Below are 20,358 nucleotides of genomic sequence, written 5' to 3' on the forward strand. Positions count from 1 at the left end.
CGGTAGGGCGTTAATCCCTCGATCTTTTTCTCCTGCATTTTCTGTGATTATGATGTGTTGGATGTGGGGAAGGCGGTAGGGTGCTAATCTTTTGATTCTTTTTCCCCACATTCACTTTGATTGGATTATGTTAAAAACAATCACGATGATTAAAATGAGATTATGATTGTTGGATGTGGGAAAGGCGGTAGGGCGCTAATCCCTCGATTCTTTTTCCCCGCATTCCTTGTGGTTATGTTTTGTGGGATGCGAGGAAGGTGGTAGGACACTAACTCCTTGATGTTTTTTCCTCACATTCTTTTTCTCTCTGTTTGCAAGGTGGTAGGACACTAATCCCCCGATTTTATGCCTCCTGGAGATGCACAGTCGAGAGACGGTATCCAGGTTAGCTACCGGGTGTGTCGAGTTCTGGTAGTTAACCGACACGTGAGCTCACGGCCAGTAGGATAGACATACATTATATGCATATGTGTGATTTATTTGATTGTGTATTAATTGGGCTTGCCTATGTAATTATTATGCTTACTTGCTATATTTGCTACCTGCTGTAGCTATATTCTACTTGTGTCTGCTTTGTTTGTTTTGTTTGTCTGTGGTTCTACTGGTGTTTTAGAGGATTGTGGAAGAAAAGAAATAGTTGAAGATTCAGTTCTTGGTTTATTCACTTGGAAGGTAGTGGAAGTATGAAGAATATTGGGTTAGAATTAGAATCCCCTATGATAGTTACCAAGTTATGGATTAGTGAGAACTTAGGATGGATATGATGAGGTAAGAAGTTTAAGATGCTTAGTGAATTTTTATTATATTGCATTGTATTTATTTGGAACTTTTACCGTACTGGGAACCCATGGGTTGGGGGTTCTCATTCCGTATATGTTCTCTATTTTTTCAGATGCAGGTCCTGGTGCTCAGCAGTGAGCTGGATTTCTCTGGAAGACGGCGAAGTTTATTTGATTCTGTTTTATACTTTTAGAACCTCTCCTTTTTATTTTGAAAAACCTTCAATATGAGTTATGTAAATGTTTAATTTGAAGCTTGCCTATAGAGGCGATGATGTATCTTTGGGAGAGATAGAAAATTCTGTTGTCAATCTAGTATTAAATTTCTGTATCCTAGCCGGCCTAAATTTCGCAGGTCGCGACTAGTGGCTATTTACTTATGTTATCTATATACATTTTGTCCTTATCTGATTCTTATCGTTTGTCGAACGCGTTTTACCTTTCGACTGCTATCTATTTACGAAAGTGTCCTTTCGTTCGCGATTTTATTTTATTTTCCTTTCAGACTTCTCATTTACTAGTTCTTTTATTCACACACACACACACACACACACACACACACACACACACACACATTCTTACTATTATTCCACCTTGAGTCGTACCACCATAATATCGTTGACTTATGACTCGAGCATAAGGATCTGTATATTAGGGTGTTACAGTCAGCTTCCTTCACTGTCGGTCCCAGGTGCTTCCTTCGGCCCTGTTCTTTCAGTGAAATTAGAATTTTATGGTGGTGGTTATTATTGTTTTATGTGGTTTTTTAGAATTGTCGAAGCTGAATACTAGGGATTTAGAATGGTATTTCTTCATTGTTCATGGTATTTCATTACTGTAAATTTTTACTACACTTGAAAAGTTATCATAGTTGAATTTGTTGTTGTAAATTATCATTGAGTTAAATTTGTTGTTGTGAGTTGAATTGTTGCTGAACATATCACTGAGCAAGTTTTTTTATTGCTAGATAACATTACTGTTCTTTTGTTTCTAATTTGCTGAATTGTTGCCCTGTTCTTTTGTTTTTTTATTGCTATGAGTTGAATTGCTTGAACATTTTAATTGTCAATTGCTATTATGAATTATTCTTGATATTGATTTGTGAAAAATACACAAATGTTGATAAATTAAATTTCGATAATCAAGATAATAATGGATTGAATAACAATGCTATGGAAGATATATATGCAACTTAAAATGAGGGAAATGTTGATCAAGTTCTAAATTTATCCTATGAAGATATAGATGTCAACTTTGAGATCTCCATTGGATTTAATTTACTGATTGTGTTATATTTCGCTCGCTCTTGTTCATTTAAATTGAGAAAGTATTTTGTACTAGACACTAGTTTATTATCTCTTTTTGTATCGTTAGTTATATTTAAGAATTGATATTTGATTATTATTATTATTACTATGTTTGTAATGCCATGTATTTTAACTTTTGATTTTAATTTTATTTATATCATTTTGTATATTTTTAATTATGATCGAGTCAACCGGATGAATCAATGACCCACTGGTTGAACCAGTAGCCTATGACCGGGTCTATTACCGATTCGGTTCTGATAACTATGCTCGCAACCTTGCCCTTAACCCAGTCCCCAACCCATTAACTCCAATTCATCTCCTTCTTTGTGCTCCTCGCCAGTCCGCCACACCCACCACCACACAGCCATTCTGCCTCACAGCCTAAGTGCCTCTGCTCTCTTCACCCCATTCTCAATTCAACCCAGTCCTTAATGACTTAATCTTCTCCCAAAGTTTTCTGTCTCTCGCTCTGTCTCACACACCCTCTATCCATTTGAACCTCTCTCTCAAACTTTCCAACGACTGCCACTTTTTCACCAGCTTTACTCCTGTATCTTCATTGCGCCGGCTGCTACTCTGTGTTCTCTTTCTGGCGAGGCTGCAAAGTTTGAACTCTACTCTCCTCTTGTCTTCTACTGCTATGTTCTCTACTCACCTAGTCTCGGTAGCTACCTCTTTCAAGATATTCACTTTTGATTAATTGATTATTGATTATTGAATCTTGATAACTTGATCTATTAACAATTTGGATTAATTCAATTTTTTATTTTCTTTGTTCATCCGTCTATTTTATTCATGGTTCTGAAAATCGGATCGGACCGATCGGTCAAACCGATTCAACCGAGAGTCAATGATAAAAATTCGGTCCGTTACAAATAACCGGCCATTAAAAAACCGTTGACCGGCAGGAAACCGGCTAATTGGACCGGACCGGTAACCAGCCGGTTCTTGATAAATGGCGCCGTTTTGATTTAAAAGAAAAAAAAAAAAAAAAAAAAACCAACGTTCAGCCCTCACTCCCTCAGCCTCACCCCTCTTCCCCCAACACCCCCCCGCCCCCTATTCGTGAATCACTATCCCTCTGAACTCTGAAGCAAAGTTCAAAATCACCCAACCAAAACCCTAGGTTCTCCCTGCAACGGTTCTGCCGCAGTGCCGCCGCCGTCCGTGCTGTCGGCGCCTCCGCGTCCTCTCTTGTAGCCCAGGCCCTCTCTTCTAGCTCGGCGTCCTCCTTCCCCCTGTCCCCGTCCTCCCTGGCTTCTCTGTTCGAGGTTGGAGCAGCTCGCCGCCGTGTCGCCGGTCGCCGTCCGTGTCTCCGTCGAAGGTTAGTGGCACTGCTTTCACTTCTTCGGTTCTTCTCTTCCTTTTATGCTCTGATTTTTGAATGTGAAATTGTGAATGGATTAATGGAGAATCAAATTATTGATTTTGTGTTGCTGCTCTTTTTTTAATTCCTGAAATTTTTGTTGAAATTTTCTTGCTGCTGCTAAAAATGGAAATCAAATCACTATTGAACTTTTTGTTTAGCTTTATTGATTTCAGGTTTAGTGTGATTAGGGATTCCTTGTTGCTGTTTTGTAATGTTTGTTGCTGAATGCTAAAAAAGGAAATCAAATCAAATGCTGGTTGTTGCTGAATGATATTTTTTGTTGCTGAATGCTAAATGCTGAATGCTGTTGGTAGTATTAATTTTGTGCTGCTGTTAAATTTCTGGCTGTGCTGCTGCTGCTGTGGGTTCTGGGTTCTGGTGTGCTGTTGTGTGTTTTGTGGCTCTGCTGTGTTCATCATCTTTCTCAATTGTCAATGTTCATTCTTCACTCTTCACTCTTCACTTGCGTTGTATTGATCATCTTTCTCAATTGTCAATGTTCTTTATCAGAACTGAGAAGGAAAATAGCAATCTGAACCAGCAAAAGGATTTCTGCAGCGTCAGCACGTGCTCACACTCACAGGAACAAGATCTGCCCTCTGGTATCTCTTCATCTTTCCTTCTATTTCTGCAATTGTTCATTGTATAGTAAGTCAACTCTTTGGATTACTGGCATAATTGAATTGGAGATTCAAGAGATACAGTTGATTTCTTAATACTGAAAATTCACGCTTAGTTTTGATCTAATTGTTTTGTTTAGTAGGAACTAATAGAATCTCTTCATGGCTTTATCATTGTTGTTTATCAAGTTACACTAGTTTCTTGTAAGAGAATTAAAGCTAGCTAGTCTTGCCTTGCGTTTTGCACAAATAGGAATATGTAAATACAGCCATTTTATCAAAACTATAGTCACAATTAGGAAGTTTAACTTAATAGTATATGATGCAGATATGCCTATGATACAGATATTTGAGTAGAAACGAAGTATTTGTACATTATAGCTTGCATATGTTGCGGAATAGGATAATAACAATTAAGAGTATTGAGTATTGAGTATTGATATACTTGTTATCTCTCTTTGAAATGTTACTTTCTGTATTTACTGTTTTAATTTAGCTTTGCATTTCTCAGGACTTCTTGGAACAGCGATTATAGTGTTGTTTATTGGGTTTCTTTCAATATATCATGGTATTATCTGATATCTTCACGCTTTGTACTATTTGAATTGGCATTTCTTTCAATAGTCACTCATAAGCTGCTTCTATATTCTAGGATGTTTATTTATAATTTATTTATTATTTTATTCTAAAACGGTTTTTTCGGTTGAACTACGGTTAGACCAGTTGGACCAGTGAACCAGTGATTTGAGCGGTTTGATGACTGGTCCGGTTCTCAGAACCTTGATTTTATTAGAGTAGTTCTGGTTTTGCCTCTTTGAGATGAAAATACAGTGTGTGATTAAACTAATTAAATTCAACGCTATATCTCTTTTATCTTTGTGCTCTCTTCTGCCCAAATAGAACCTTAATTTGCTTGTGTGATTAAACCTTGTTACTAAGAATGAACTAATTAGCATGTTGGAGCCTTAGTATGTTTCTGATTTGCTTGTCATTTGAGTGTAACTAAAAGACAAATGGAAGGAGGAAGGCCTTATAGTTTGCTTCTGTTTTGCTTGTCATTTAGGCTCGCTGATCCAGCTTCATTAAACACAATGTAATGTTCTTGGTTTATCTTTTGATCCTTTTTGGATCTTGGACATACAGCATTTCAAATGCCTAACCATTTGTAATAAGTGCACTGTGTAAAAGGATTTGCTGCATCTTTATAGGCTATTTCCCTTGAAATTGCTTGCTTTCCTTTGATCAGTTGTTGTACTAAATTTGGACCTTAATAACATAATTTAGAATTTTCATTATATGAAGAAAATTGTCAGGTCTCATAGTTGTGGCCCGGAAATGATAAGATTTTATCGGTTTAGGGATGGGTTAGGGCCTTTGCTTTGCTGGTAGCTTCTTGTTCTTTTATTTCTTGGTTCCTCTACTTTTTAGTTCAGATAGGGATTATGTTTTAGTGCTGAATAATTATGTAGCACCATCACTTTAGGTTTTAGAGGATGCATCAGATTAGTAAATTCTATCACTTTAGGTTTTAGAGTGCAAGGGTTCTTATCAGCATTCCCAACTCCCAAGCTAACAGTGATTTGATAACAGTTGTTGCTCAACTCCATGTTTCACTATGAAGGGAATGAGTTTTCTTATGCCCCCATCAAATGACTGCTAGCTAGGTTTGTGTGTGTTATTTTTCAGTGTCTTTCATAGGTTTTTTACCTTTGGGCAAAAAAAAATTGTACTTCAAGAAAAAGATGACATAAAACCAATGCCTAGAAGATTCATGTATTGTCAATTATAACATTATTTCTTGATCTCCCTCTGACATTTAAATCAATAAAACAAGGTTTTTTTTTGTTAATTATGATTTAGGACATTAAACCAATGATCAATTATAATTTGATAAGAGAATATTTTTTAACTCAACCTATCGTTTGAGTTTATTATAACAAATTATTTCCTTAAAAGGAAGGTTAAGGTTATCTTTGTTGAGTTTCTTATTGTGACTTTTGAGTTTTAAAAGTTACCCACCTTGTTTGTATAGTTATTCTCTAGAATGTAGTTGAGTTATTTTGGTAAATCATAACAAAGGAACACTATTACTTCTATAAGCAAATATCATGATGTTGCTCTTTTTAATGCTTATTTGGCTATTGCTAGAAGTGTTTTGTTTTTTTGGTAAAATGCTAGAAGTGTTTTCTCTCCAAAGTTACTTACCTTTAATTTTTTTTTCTAAATCTCTCTTTATTTAATTTGCTTCAACAAATCATCCCCAGAATCAATTGGTATATAGGTAATCATTTATATTTTGTAATTTACACTTTATAGAAATTCCAGTTGCACTTATCCATGATCATATCACAAATTATCAATATAAAATGAAAGGTGGAGGATTCGAACCTTTCCCACTAAAAGTTGCTCACACGCCATAGTCACACCTGGGATTGCAAGTATTAGTCCAATACTCCAACTTGGCGCTCATATGTTGCCAATTTTGCGTTCATATAATTGTCATGGTTAATTATTGGGAAAGTGAACGTTTGAACAATAAGTTTGCCCCTTATAAAGATGAAGATACATATTCGAAGTATAACAAATACATTCTAAATTAACATTGAATGCTTGATCCATTAAAATTCAACTATATTAGTTGTACATTAAAAATGAGTTAAACATACACAAATATTTGACGAGTTATTTTTTATTTTCACATATAATTTTTTATTAGCATTACAAGAATAATATCTCTCTCCAAATAGAAAGTTAATTATTTGGATTTAATAATAATATCTCTCTCAAAAAACAGTTAGGATCCAACTCATAAATCCAAATTTAATAATTTTTTGTTATTTATATTTTTTGGACAAAAGAGTTGAATTTTCAATTTTATATATTTATTTATTTTTAAATAAAGAGACTGAAATAATATTGGTCTCTCGTGTATTGGGTTTTTGGTCATAACTCTCGTTCTTTCTTTTTTGTTTTTGGTAGGGGCTAGTGGCCCATTTTTCTTGTGCTAATCCGTAGTAAGTTGGGTTTCGCAGACGAAACGGTGCGTTTATACGCTTGACAAAGTAGCGGGAAAAGAGCTCTACATATATAGCAGCTAAACAAGCAGAGTGCAGTGGAGTGGAGTGCCAACTGCGAAGAGAACACTGAAAGAGAAAAAAAAAAAAAAATGGCGCCAGTCATGCAATCCACTCAGCCATGGGTCGAAAAATAGTACCAATTTCTCACTCTTCTTCTTCTTCTTCTTCTTCTTCTTCACAATTTGTGGGAGAAAAAGAAAAACTGGACTTTGATCTGTTTTAACTCACAATTTGTTTTGTATCAGCCGACCAAAACAAGTGAAAGACGTAGCTCACCAAGAAGAAGTTGTTCGTGTCCTCACCAACACTCTCGAAACTGGAAGCGTAATCCTTTTCTTCCTCTTCTTTTTATTTGTCCATTTTTTTCTACGTATTCAAACCATTGGTAATTCCATTTATTGGTTATGATTATTTTTTTTTTTTTCATTTTTGCATTGCAGTGCCCCCACATGCTCTTCTATGGACCCCCCGGCACCGGAAAAACAACCACTGCTCTTGCAATAGCTCACCAGCTTTTCGGGTATGCCCTTATCTCACTCTAATTCCAGCTCTTCTTATTCGTACTTGCTGTTTTGTTGCTTAGGGTTTTATGTTCTGTGAAGAGGGAACTTTTATTGTTGAAAATATTTCGGTCTTGTTTGTTCTGTGAATTGGTATGTTTAAAGGTAGTATCTTTAATGTGTGACAAGTGACAACTATGTTGTGTAATGTAATGCTTGTTTTCCACAGGCCTGAGCTTTACAAGTCTAGGGTGCTGGAGCTCAATGCAAGTGATGACCGTGGGATTAATGTTGTTCGCACCAAGATAAAGGATTTTGCAGCCGTCGCAGTTGGTACTATTCAGCACAAGGGGTATGCTAGACCTGATTTTGTTTTTTAGATTTGAGGCTGTCTTGTTCTTACAATGGTAAATTTTGTCGGTTTGGTGTGTATGCCTTCCTCACTGTTCCTTGGTGTTTCGATATTTCAGTGGTTATCCTTGTCCACCATATAAGATTATTGTCTTGGATGAGGCAGATTCAATGACTGAAGATGCTCAGGCATGTTTGCATATTTACATTTTTATTTTTTTATTTTCTAACTTTAATTGTCACATAAGTGTCTGTGGTTACTGGTTTCACTTTTCACATCACCTATAATTTGCTGCACAGAATGCCCTGAGACGAACGATGGAAACTTACTCTAAAGTTACTCGGTTCTTTTTCATATGCAACTACATCAGCAGGTATATTATCTTCCATGTTACCATTTTCTGATTAATCTTGTTGGTTTTTTATATGTAACATCATCAAGGAACCAAGGAGACTTAATGTGGCCATGATTAATATATAATTTAACATAACTGCTATTGTTTAAATCAACTTTTTTCCCCATTTCATTCAAATGATACAAGGATCTTTTTTCTTGTTGGTATGCACCATTTAGATAATGTATCTTTCATAAAAACTAAGATATTTGTTCTTTGTAATTTGTGTGTCTTGATCTAGAATGCGTGACCCATTGATTGTGTATAATAAAAAACTGTAAATTTTTTGTAGGATCATAGAACCACTGGCTTCAAGGTGTGCAAAATTCAGGTTCAAGCCATTGTCAGAAGAGATCATGAGCAACCGAATACTGTACATTTGCAATGAAGAAGGACTCAATCTTGATGCTAAGGTGGGGAACCTAAGTAGTCTCATTGTGATATATTTCATAGAGTTTATGTTGAAATTTATTGAAGTACTTTATGTGCATTTGCTTCTATAGGCTCTTTCAACCCTGAGTTCTATCTCTCAAGGAGATCTTCGTCGGGCTATCACATACTTGCAGGTGAGAGATGTTCCCCTATTATTATAGCTTGTGCTTACTCTTTATTCATGTAAGTTTTTCTTTTCCTATTTTCTTCAATCAATTAAAACATATTTCACTTATTTTAATTGTTTTCCATAATGTTTGTTTTTATTCTAATTTTTATTTGTTATTTGTTTAATAGAACCAGTTTCTCAGAATTAGTTGTGTATGTATACATCTTTATATCTTAATTGGTTATGGTTCAATCTTGACACTACCAACGGACTTGTAACCATCAAATTATTCATGAATTTAATAGATAGCTATTATTAAATAAGATTATTATTTTTGGTAAATTACAATGAAAGACCATTTTAATTATGGGTATGTTTGTTTTTATATAATAATAACTTATAATCCTCAATAAGAGGATTTAGTGGAAAGATATAATGAGAGTCCACAAGACTGAAAGTACCAGGCTGATAATAGAGGAGAGTTTTATGATCATTTCTTTGCGGCCATATTCATCTGTTGAACACTAATTTTCAAAGGAGTCTCCAATTGGTTCCTTGTAGGTTTCTCTTTCACTTTTTTCTTCCCCCTGCTTCAACAAATTTGTTGAATAAAATGCAATTCTCTTATGCAATGTAGCTGTACAGAAATATTGCTATGATAATTTGTTTCTCAAATCAAGGCTGTCTTGAAAGTAAATGTGTTCTTTGTTCTAAGGTTTTACATTCTTTTTCCTGCTTTCTTGTGATGATCAATCTCTGAAACATTAATGACCATGATTGAGTAAATAGCATCTATTTCTCAAATAACCTATTATTAATTTTGCAGTCAGCGGCTCGATTATTTGGATCTTCCATTTCTTCAGAGGACCTGATTTCAGTATCTGGGGTATGTTGTGGCAGAGGCCCTAATTTCATTTGGCTTGTTCTGTCTCTGTATACAAAGAAAATATAGATATTAAATTGAAGTTGTCTACATGTATTATTTCGTATAGTGTATGGAAAGCTTGATCATGCACCTTGATATTTAATATTGACATAATTATTTGCCGAAGGGCAAGGGATTTGATCCTTTTAGCAAATGATTTCCTTGCTCTTTTTATAGCATGGATAAAATGAATAGGATTATGACTTGATATTGATATCAAACATCTCTGAAATTGCAATTCATGCCATTTTGTGAAACATCGGTTATCTACGTCTATTGCTTGAAGTGCCTTCCTGTATATATATTTTGTTGTGTTTACTATTCTACAGGAGTAACTAATTTTCAAATTTCAACATGATGTTTGTGTTATTTCTAAAATCCCAATCTATCAGGTTGTTCCAGCAGAGGTAGTGGAGGCAATTCTGAAAGCATGCAAAAGTGGAAATTTTGATTCAGCCAACAAGGAAGTAAACAATTTCATTGCAGAGGGATATCCAGCCTCTCAGATACTAACTCAGGTCTTGTTTCTGCCAGTTTATTTTGACAACTCTTTTGTCAATAACTCTACTTACTGTTAACTATTCCAGTAAATCCTAACTTGACGAATCAATTTGATTCTTTCAGTTATTTGAGGCCATTCTTGAAGATGACATATCAGATGAACAGAAAGCAAGAATCGCCAAGAAGCTGGGAGAAGCAGATAAGGTTACTTACAAAATGACCTTTTGCTTTCAGAAATTATACACTAATACCACATAATATTTTCTGTTACCTTTGTAAGAACTTCAAAATTTTACTCAAATGCATCATTGTTATTGTGTGATGCTTACGATTCCTCACTAGTTGCTCGTGGAATTGCAGTGTCTGGTTGATGGTGCTGATGAATACTTGCAGCTTCTTGACACAGTCAGCACTACAATGCAAGCTTTTTGTAACATGCCGGAAGGATTTGCTTATGGGAGTTAGATATATGATAGATAGCTGGTTAAATCTAGAAGGGGTCAATTAGAGGATCTATATTATGAAACTAAACTAAGATTTGGACTCCGGTTTTTTACTTGTTTTGAATCATTCATTCCTAACATTTATTATATGATATCCCTTATGTACAAAATTAAGGCTACAGCTGGTGAAATTAATGATTGCAATGCAGTATCTTAAATCATACAAATGGTTTATTAAACAACTAGCATAATAGGAAAAGAAATGAATAAGTGTACTACAAGTCTAGGACACTTTTAAATTCTAATCAATTGAACGGACTCAACATAGTATTAGTGGGCACGCCTAAGATTATTGCATGGCAATATTATTAGTAGCCTGCTCTAGTGCTCATAACCAGCAATGAAGGTAATTGTGAATTGTGATGCTGCTATTTATTCCTGTTCTCCCCACTTTCAAACATTAATAGCGCCTGCAACTGTTAGCTTAGCTTAACGACCCATTGTACTATTGCAGTAAATGATTAAACGTGGTCCAACTTTTTCATTAATACCACTTAATGTCTATTCTTGTTGACCAATTTGAATCGTGTCCCATGCAAATTAGTACAATGAACTATACCACCCTTTAAGGCTGCTAAGACGGAAATCATATAACCTTGAATTAAACCTTCAAATTTTGTAGTGACTATTGAGTTATGAACTCTTTAATTAGCTTATAAGAGACAAAAACAATAACTAAAACTTGGAGAAAATTACGTCCTTTAAAGTAGGAAACGTCATTTTTCCATACATTTGAAATCATGATAAGAACCCACGTCCATGACCATGAGAACCTTTACAACGTGTAGCAAAAAGTCTAAGAACATAAAAGCTTACTCACATGGTAATGTTCTAACATAGCTGCCTTGTTAACATAAGGAAGTCAACAAACTCAAAATCAAAATGGACCCGCAACAAGTCCCACACTAATCCATGCCTTCAATCTCGCACAAACACAGTAATCACACTCGTGCCCCTCACTTGTAACTTAGTTGTCCACCATATAAATATGCACCTCACTCACATAAACAAAAACAAATCCTAAGTTTCTTTTACTCTCTAGAATAGAATGGGTGTGGAAGATGGTTCATTTAGAAAGCCAGGTGCAGTTCCATTCAAGTGGGAGATAAAACCTGGTGTACCAGTACACCACAACCATCATAACTACCATAACCACCACGACCACCAAGAACCACAGGTTCAGTCGCCGGAACCACCATCGCCAAAGCTCAGGCCACCTCCGGCAGGGTTATATCCATTTTCCCTGGCTGAGCCGCGGACCAGATCCTTTCGGTCGAGTCCGAGAGTACGGTCCGACCGGTGGAGGTTCGACCGGCCGCTTATTACCCGACCGGAAACCGTGTCGGCTGGTTGCTTCTTCTCGCCATTGCTAAGGAGATTGTCGAGCAAGAAGGCGGGTTCGAAACGGTTTGCGAAACCCGATAAGGAATCTCAAAGTGTTTCGGAGCTCGAGACGCTTTCGCGGTGGTCGTTATCGTCGAGAAAGTCGTTATCGCCGTTTCGGGTTTCGACGTCGTCGTCTTCGGTTGCATCTTCGCCCCGACTCGTTGGCGATGCTGAATGGGCCGGGTTTGGGCTTTTCTGAGAATGATTTGGCCTTTTTTGAGTCCAACATCTTGGGGGAGGTTTTTAAGATTAAAAGCATAATCATGACTAAAAAAAAAAAAGAAAAGCATATTAAAAAAAAAGTGAAAAGGAAAAGGATATGTCAATTTTTAAGTATAAATGTATAATATAAATAGTTGAATATTCCTTTTTCCTTAAGCAGTAATATTGGATATAGGAAAAAAATAGTAACTTGATGGAGAGTTTTCTTGCCTTTCCTTGTACGAGTATTGAGTATATCTTTTTCAAAGTACTATAGATAAGTGATAAATAGCTCTTCTTTTAGTAATAGATTATTTGAGGCCTTTTAGTTTGTAATATTTGTAGTGTTGCTCTGATTATCCCATTTTATTATTGAAAAAATGTCTCTTTTGATGATAAGCTTATATCATTTTGTAAAAATATTACGAAAACACAAAAGATTTGTATTTATATATAAATATATGTCGTATTTAATTTATTTTTAAGATATATTAGTTCAATTAGATAGACAATAAAAATTATGAACAACGTGAATAATAGATTACAAATTAAGTCCAACAAAATAAAAAAATATTCTACTCTCAATTATTTTATCCCACCAAAAATTCTAATTTTTATTTTTTAATTTTTAACCATTTCTTTTTATTCACGGCTGCTGCGACAGACTGTGGGGGACAGCGATGGGGTGAGGCTGCGGCGGTGTACACGGACAGCGGTATTTCGACTGCATCTGAACAGTGTTAGGAGAGTGGCGGCATTATGATGCGTTGGAATGGCTATCTCCGGCACCAACTGCAAGTTTTAGGTGTGGATTGGATATTGAGAGATTATGGTAAAATTGGAAATAATCGTATGTAGTGTAAATGTGTTTAATTGTTAATAATTTAAAATTAAATAATTAATTAAAAAATTAATTTTTAATTTACATTCTTTTTAAATTTATTATTCACATTATTTATTATCATCATTGTTTTTCTATTTTTTTATATTTTAATATATATTTTATACAAATAATTAATTTTTTGTGTATACATAACATATATAAATATTCTCAATCATGTATCACAATTCATATTTTCCTTTCCGTCTATTTAGTTAAAACATGAAATGTGTCAACTATTTTAATACTTTTTAGTAATCTTAATCTCCAAATAAATTTGGAATGAGCCTCATCTTTTTGTATGTATGTGAGGAGTTGTCGGCAAAGCTAAGGCTGTGAAAGGATTGGTGTGGTCACGCTCAAGATGATGATGATGAAAATTTAAGATTAAAATTAAATGAAAACAATTACTAAATGTATGTGTTGTGTCTTAATTGGTGGGATTAAAAGTAGTATAAATACCAAACTTTGCCATAGATGATCTGCATTCTATCTCCTTACTTAAAATAGAATAATAATTTTGTAAAAGTTTGAATAGATTTAAATAAGTGGCTTCTAACTACCCACATTAACGAACTAATGTGGGTTTCACATCTATGAGTTTAGTTATCAATGGAATCTCAAAACTTTCGGATTCAAGTAAAAAAAAAAAGAAGGTAATTTAATAACTATGGAATCACATCAAAACTAACTCAAAATATAGAAAGAAAGAAACAAACTGACTTTTTGATCGTTGACCTCTTGAGCATCTAGTAGAAAAATAAAAAATAAAAAGTATAGACAGAATATATAGAAACAAAAAATTAAATTCAAAACAAATTGAAACATAGAGAAATTAAACTGATGAGAAAGAAAAAAAAATGTAAATGTCGTACAACTTCTTTGCTGCAACAACCGTGGATATCACACACTAGTAGTAGATCAGAAATGTTATAGTCAACCATTAAACATCATGTAAAATATATCCATATTCAATACATAAAATTATGATTATTACTATATAAAATAATGCATTACCCCCTGCAAAATGCTTGAGATTTAATTAAGAATATGGCACCTCCACACAGTTGTAACGTAGCAGTCATTCCAAATCCAAAAACATGCATTTTGCAGGCCGTTACCATATATATACATATGATATAAGCCTGATTTAATATGAAATAAATAAACATTAATTAAACTTATCGCCAAAGACATGGGAACATTCAACCAACCTGATCATGCATTATTATCATATTCTTAGTGTCATTATTTGCTACTTTGCTTTCGTATATGTGACAAATGGATGGATTTATAAATCGAACTGACAAAATTTAAATGACATTGCAGTTGGGAATGGGATCTTTGATCAGAATCGATTTGTGTTTTATTTTGCTCATGAAAGTGACTCTCAAAACAGAATACGTACTTATTACTGTACGTGACGAATTAGTTAGTGTGTTATACAAATTAAATAATCCGTAAAAATTGACATGGAGTTATTTTTATGTAAAATTATTAGTTGAAAATTATTAGATAATTTAATATATTTGATTAAATTATTATTTAATAACTTTCAATTATCAATTTTGTATAAAGACAATTACACATAAATATTTACCTGAATGACTTTTTATATATGAATATCAAAAATTGAGTAATACATTTATTTTATTCTCTATGGTGTGCGTTTGTGTTTATTTATTTATGAGTAATTATTTAAATTAATTTTGAGCTTTTTAATATTACATATTTTAGTTTTTTAAATTTTAAAATAAATAACAAATTTTTAATGTTTATTTTTATTAGACAATAGTGACAATATAATTTTTTTTTTAAAAATTTGGTATGTATTTTGAAGATTATCTGAAATTGGGTTGTATTTGGGACTGGACGTGAGGTCCAGACTTCGAGTGAGTCTACGCTCGACTTGTCTTGCGCCGAGGTGCCGCCGTCCGAGTTTCTCATGAGGAGGTGGGGGTGGTACCTGCAAGACACTCTGATATTTAAGTTAGCAAGGATTCCAGCAGGTTTATATTAGATTGGATCTTAAGTATACATGAGGAGTGTCAGTGTATTTATAGGTGATGAACCAAAAACTACCGTTGGAATAGTTCCACCATTATTGGTAGATAACTGTCCCCTTTATTCAGGGGTTATTGAGGTCTCTCTTCTAGAAGTAAGTGAGAGATAGTAGGGGTTAGTTTTAACTCTTTTAGGAGGGAGTTATCACTTGGTAGCGTTCTATTCGACCTCTTAGGAGGTCGGCTACTCGATAATTGCCTTCTAGGCTTTTTCTACTTTGAGCCTGACTTAAATTTTGGGTCAGGGTATGAACAGTGTCCTTGCTTGAGTCTGATATTTTATTCAGGTCGTACTCAAGCATGTGAGAAATCGGATAAGTGTTGGTAAGTAGGATTATCACGTTGGATTTTTTTAGGTCTCCGTTTTTGAGTAAAAAACCATATGTGATTTTGAAAAGTCAACCGTTGCGTCGGTTGGCTTTCAATTTTGACACGTTGGGTGTGGTTACATTGGTAACGGTGTACGTCTTTAAATGAGGGAGAGAGTTTTACATTTTTGCCCCTTGATTCTTATAAATACCTTTCTCTCTTTCTCATTCTTCTTTTTCGTTTCCTCTTCTTCTGAGAGTTACTCACTTCTTTTTTCTCTCAAGCTTTTCATCTTCTCTTCTTACATTGAAGTTTCATTCCTCTTTTGAAGAACGAGTGTTTACTTTTGAAGGGAATCGTCTGTTGCTTTGCTGTATTTTATCTTTTCTTGCTTTCTTTGAAAAAAGGTTAGCTATTTACCTTGTATACTGCTTCTTGCATATAGTTTTAGATTAGAAACTAAAAAATCTTGCATAAATGTGAAATCTTGTTTGTGGATTTTGCTATTTTCGTGTTTGGACATGCTATTTCCATAGCTTTTTGGCATTCACATTTTCATAGAAATTGGTTCTTTTGCATTTTTTTAGTTTATTGCACTGCTATGATACTATTGTTGTCTCTTTTGTGTGTTGTGATACCCCTAAATGAAATTGTTTGGCTTTTAGAAACAATGTCACTCTTCTTTTCCCGGGAATGCCCCTTCTATGTTTGTTGTTGATTTTTGTCTGAAAAAAGGCCTTCTACTTGTTTCCGAATTATAGTCATGAGTTTTCGACTTGTAGTGATGATTTTTGTTTTATAATGTAGGTATATCTCTTTTATATGTCTTGTTCAATTGTCTCGAGAATATAGTCCAAGGTTCCCAAGGAGTTGTCGAAATGGATAGATATTTCGGTCCTTTCTACAGTTTCTGTAGTAGATAATGTGTTTGTAGATGAATTTCATAGACACCATAGGATTTGTATCTTTAAGGATGACGAGGAGAAGTATGAAATAGTAGCCCCTAACCCGAAAGACCGAGTATGTTTTAACCGAGTTACCACATCGGAACCCCACTTTCTCTTCATGTATGACTACCTTTTTACCCTACTTGGGGTGGTTTTTTCGTTTTCTGATTTTGAAATCGATGTCTTGTCTTTCAGTAAAGTGGCTCCCACCCAACTTCACCCAAATTCCTGGGGTTTTATGAAAATCTACCAGCTCGTGAGTCGTGAGCTTGATTTTTCGATCTCTTTGAAGATCTTTTTCTTCTTATTTCAGCTCACAAGACCTTTCAGTTCCACCAATAAACAACAATGGGTTTCTTTCCAAGCTATATAAGGTCAGAAAGTATTCTCTATTTTCGATGAGTGATTCCCTGATTTTAAAAACTTCTTTTTTAAGGTTTGGGCTGTTGAGTGTCACCATCCATTTTTCCTTAATGAAAGTAATGAACCTCGCTTCCAACTATATTAGGTAGAGTCCACTCCTGTATTTAAGTATAACCTGGTAGATTTTGATGATGTTGAGGAGACTATTTGTAGAATTCTTCTGAGAGGCTTGGGGATGGACTCCAAACCTTGATACGAAGAAGTTTCTTCTTGGAAAGTCGAGTTATGTTCGTACCGAGCTAGGTAGTTATTGCTATTATTTGTAGATACTTGTTTCTTTCTCCGAGTTGTTTCTAACTCTCAATGTTCTTGTGCAGAAAAAATGAAGATTAGTTTGAAGACCTACTAGAAAGTTCAAGAGGCCAAGAGGAACACTAGAGCTCGAGCCTTAAAACTTCACGATTCGGGGAGGTCGGATACTCCTTCTCCGACCGAGTCAAATTCGGATAATTCTTCTCAATCTAAGTCAATATTCCATCCTCCTCCTCCTTTGTTGTTACCCCTCATGTCACTCCCTTCTCGGACCTTAGTTCCAAAAAACGAAAAACTTCAGAATTTGGAAGTATCGTATTCATGATACTGGTTTTGATGGGGTGAGTTTTTGTGAGAGACACATCCTTCCTCATAGCTTAATTGCCATGGATGATGTTTCTATAAAAAACCATCTCCAGGTCTTGATTCGAGGGAGAATTTGGACAGCAGGGGTATGCTCTGCTTTGCTGAAAGAGTTGGAAAAAACTCCTTTGGGTGCTACTTAGCATTCTTTGGAGGCTTTATGATACGGAAAAATTATTCCGCATAACTACCGGCAAGTATACCGGGTCGTATCAAGAAATAAAACTCACAAGAGTGAGGTTGATCCCACGAGGATTAACGGATTAAGCAATCAATTGTCAATTGATCATTCTAGTTAGACAATCATAGTTGAATGATAAGTAAACAAGAAATGTAAATGACATGAAATTAAAAGAAAGCAATAAAGTACTAGAAAGTAAATGATATGAATGTAAAGTACAAGAAAGTAAAGTGCTGGAAATATAAAGTGCAGAAAATGTAAAGTGCTAGAAATTAAAGATAGAAGACATTAGGAATTGGAGATGTTGATCTCTCTTGAATCAATGAACCTCTTCTTCCTCATGTTCATGCAATGTTTAGATCTATGGCGAATCATAAGTAGTTGACCTCCAAGGTCTTGGTTACTCACTTCTCTAGTCATGATCATGCCAAGTCCTTGATCCAATGCTCATAAAAAGAGGTGAAGTTTAATTTCTAATCAAAAGCCACACAACTCATAAGACCCCAATTTTGGAGAGATTATATATCACGTATCAACTCCAAACCAAAATCAAATTCATTGTGAGAAGAGAGTTTCAAACTGAATTTCTATGATTCCTTGGCCTCAGTTCACATAGAATTCTAATAGATCCAATTCCTCTTCCGATGGAATTAAATCTTTAAAGAATGAAAAATCTCTCTTAGATAAACAAAACAAAATTTCTAATCTCATACACATAACTTCAAAGACCCCAATATTAGAGAGATTACATGTCACAATATCAACTATAAATCAAGATCAAATTCTTTATGAGGAGAGAGTTCAAACTGAATTGCTATGATTCCTTGGTCAAGGTTCACATAGAATTCTAATAGATCCAATTGGATCTTTGAAGAACGGAACTCACTCCTATGTATGAAGATAGAATCAAGAAGCGAAGAAAACAAACATCAATTCAATTAAAATTGCAACAGAGCTCATTTTTCAAATGTGGATTAGAGACTCATAATATTTACAAGAGTGATAATGAAGAAATGGAAGAGAAGAGAAGTGTGAAAGAAAGGGGTCCGAAGACCCACTCCCAGTGGTATGTGCTCAAGATGGGGTGTGTGTATCCGCCCCCAATCCTCCCTTGGGTATGTGTGTGTGATGGTCCTATTTATAGCTATCCTAAATTATCAAATGAAATTGAAAACAAATTACAATCAATTGAAAGTTAACTACTTCTAGATGATTCTTGTGGCCTTGATTGAGTGATATTTGTGGACTTGCTTGCATGATTTTATAGTGGACCTTAAATGAATTTAATTAAACCAAAATGATGCTCTAGGGGTCATTTGGCATGTATGGGCGTTGGTTTGGTTTTTGGGCGCTAATTTTAGCCAAGACAACTCCAACTTCCATTTCAATGCCCGTTTCTGAAGCTCAAATTGAATGTCCACCCCATACTATTATATATTATTGGAAAAATCTAAATGTCTACTTTCTAACGCAACTAAAATCACATCATTTGAACCTCTATAGCTCAAGTTATACTCCTTTGAAGAGGATAAGGTCATCTTGGCAAGGTTGCTTGTGTTGGCTTAAATTAGCGCCCAAATCAGCGCCGAAACCAGCACCAGGACTTGTTCTAGGCTTTATTTATGGGCACTGGTTTATCCAGCACCCAACCCAGTGCCCAACTCAGCACTAGGGCTAGCTCCAGGGTTGCTCTTGGCGTTGGTTTACCCAGCGCCAATTCCAGCACTGGGTTCTTCCTCTTTGCCTGAGGTCGTCCCGACCGAGGAGGTTATGCCGACTTCCTCTCCTCAGCCTAAAATCATGCCAACCAAGAAAACTATACCGACTCCCTCTCCTTATCTTGAAGTCTCTGCCGAGGTGACTTATAAAGATCAGAAGCATCTTATCAGTCTCCCTTAGTTGCTTTTTTTAGACCCAACTTGTGGGTTCTTTATGAACAATTTATATTTTTTGTATGTTTTTTGCGTACTCTTGTGGATGCTAGTCCCTTTAAAGGCTTTTGGATACCTTCTTTGTAGGTATTTCTTTTTAAGTTTTATCTTAACTGTTGCAAGGCTTTAAAAAGCCTCTTATGCTGGAAATGATTATCTTTTGAGGGTTTTCAACTTAAAGTTTATTTTTAAGATCTTTCCATTGCCATACTCGAATGACCAATTTCTTTTTAGGAGTAAGTCATTTTGTAACTTAGATTATTTTTGTGATGCATTTTGAAGGCCCAAACATCTTCCAACTTATAAGTCGTAAAACACGGGCTTTTATGATCGGCGTGTATAACCTCTTTACACCGACTTGTACCTCGTCGCTTTATTTTGCTGACCACTTATATCGGGCAACTGATTTTTGTATTTTTTCGAGTTTAAGTCGGCGCGTGTCGTAGGAAAAACAATAGAATTTTAAAGATACTTTATCATTAATGAAGAGTAATTTGCATTTCTGCTACTAAGGGTGATAATTTTTCTTGCCCCTAGCCCTCGCTTTGATG

The 20,358-nt window shown here is 35.1% G+C and overlaps 2 protein-coding genes across 6 annotated transcripts; both read left to right on the forward strand.

Annotated features, from left to right (window-relative positions):
* The first annotated feature begins 2,348 nt into the window (after nt 1–2,348).
* On the forward strand, nt 2,349–11,032 carry EMB1968 (ATPase family associated with various cellular activities (AAA)). Of its 5 annotated transcripts, none has more exons than XM_088493308.1 (15): nt 2,349–2,753; nt 3,100–3,440; nt 3,969–4,060; nt 7,058–7,288; nt 7,401–7,479; nt 7,596–7,675; nt 7,885–8,007; nt 8,126–8,195; nt 8,307–8,380; nt 8,694–8,814; nt 8,905–8,967; nt 9,769–9,828; nt 10,260–10,385; nt 10,492–10,572; nt 10,729–11,032. In XM_088493308.1, the coding sequence occupies exons 4-15, from the start codon at nt 7,245–7,247 to the stop codon at nt 10,831–10,833; spliced, it is 1,026 nt and encodes a 341-aa protein (XP_088349434.1). In that variant the 5' UTR covers nt 2,349–2,753; nt 3,100–3,440; nt 3,969–4,060; nt 7,058–7,244; the 3' UTR covers nt 10,834–11,032. The 5 variants fall into 5 exon arrangements, with proteins under 5 accessions (XP_088349434.1, XP_088349436.1, XP_088349433.1 ...); XM_088493310.1 differs by having other exon boundaries at nt 2,359–2,753; nt 7,111–7,288; XM_088493307.1 differs by having other exon boundaries at nt 2,361–2,935; nt 3,068–3,440.
* A 635-nt stretch (nt 11,033–11,667) lies between these two features.
* On the forward strand, nt 11,668–12,805 carry LOC107608371 (hydroxyproline-rich glycoprotein family protein). Its single transcript, XM_016310177.3, has one exon. It carries the CDS (start codon nt 11,920–11,922, stop codon nt 12,454–12,456), a length of 537 nt encoding a protein of 178 aa, XP_016165663.1. The 5' UTR covers nt 11,668–11,919; the 3' UTR covers nt 12,457–12,805.
* Nucleotides 12,806–20,358: the final 7,553 nt, after the last annotated feature.

Source organism: Arachis ipaensis, chromosome B7, assembly GCF_059453495.1.
Source record: "Arachis ipaensis isolate K30076 ecotype BB chromosome B7, ASM5945349v1, whole genome shotgun sequence".
NCBI lineage: Eukaryota > Viridiplantae > Streptophyta > Magnoliopsida > Fabales > Fabaceae > Arachis > Arachis ipaensis.

What these genes read in the sequence shown, in the direction of transcription:
- EMB1968 (XM_088493308.1), top strand. Translation starts at nt 7,245, where the DNA reads ATGGCGCCAGTCATGCAATCCACTCAGCCATGGGTCGAAAAATA. An exon ending in GGGCTATCACATACTTGCAG is followed by an intron (nt 8,968 to 9,768) that starts GTGAGAGATGTT and finishes TTAATTTTGCAG; the next exon opens with TCAGCGGCTCGATTATTTGG. An exon ending in AGCTGGGAGAAGCAGATAAG is followed by an intron (nt 10,573 to 10,728) that starts GTTACTTACAAA and finishes GTGGAATTGCAG; the next exon opens with TGTCTGGTTGATGGTGCTGA.
- LOC107608371 (XM_016310177.3), top strand. Translation starts at nt 11,920, where the DNA reads ATGGGTGTGGAAGATGGTTCATTTAGAAAGCCAGGTGCAGTTCCATTC.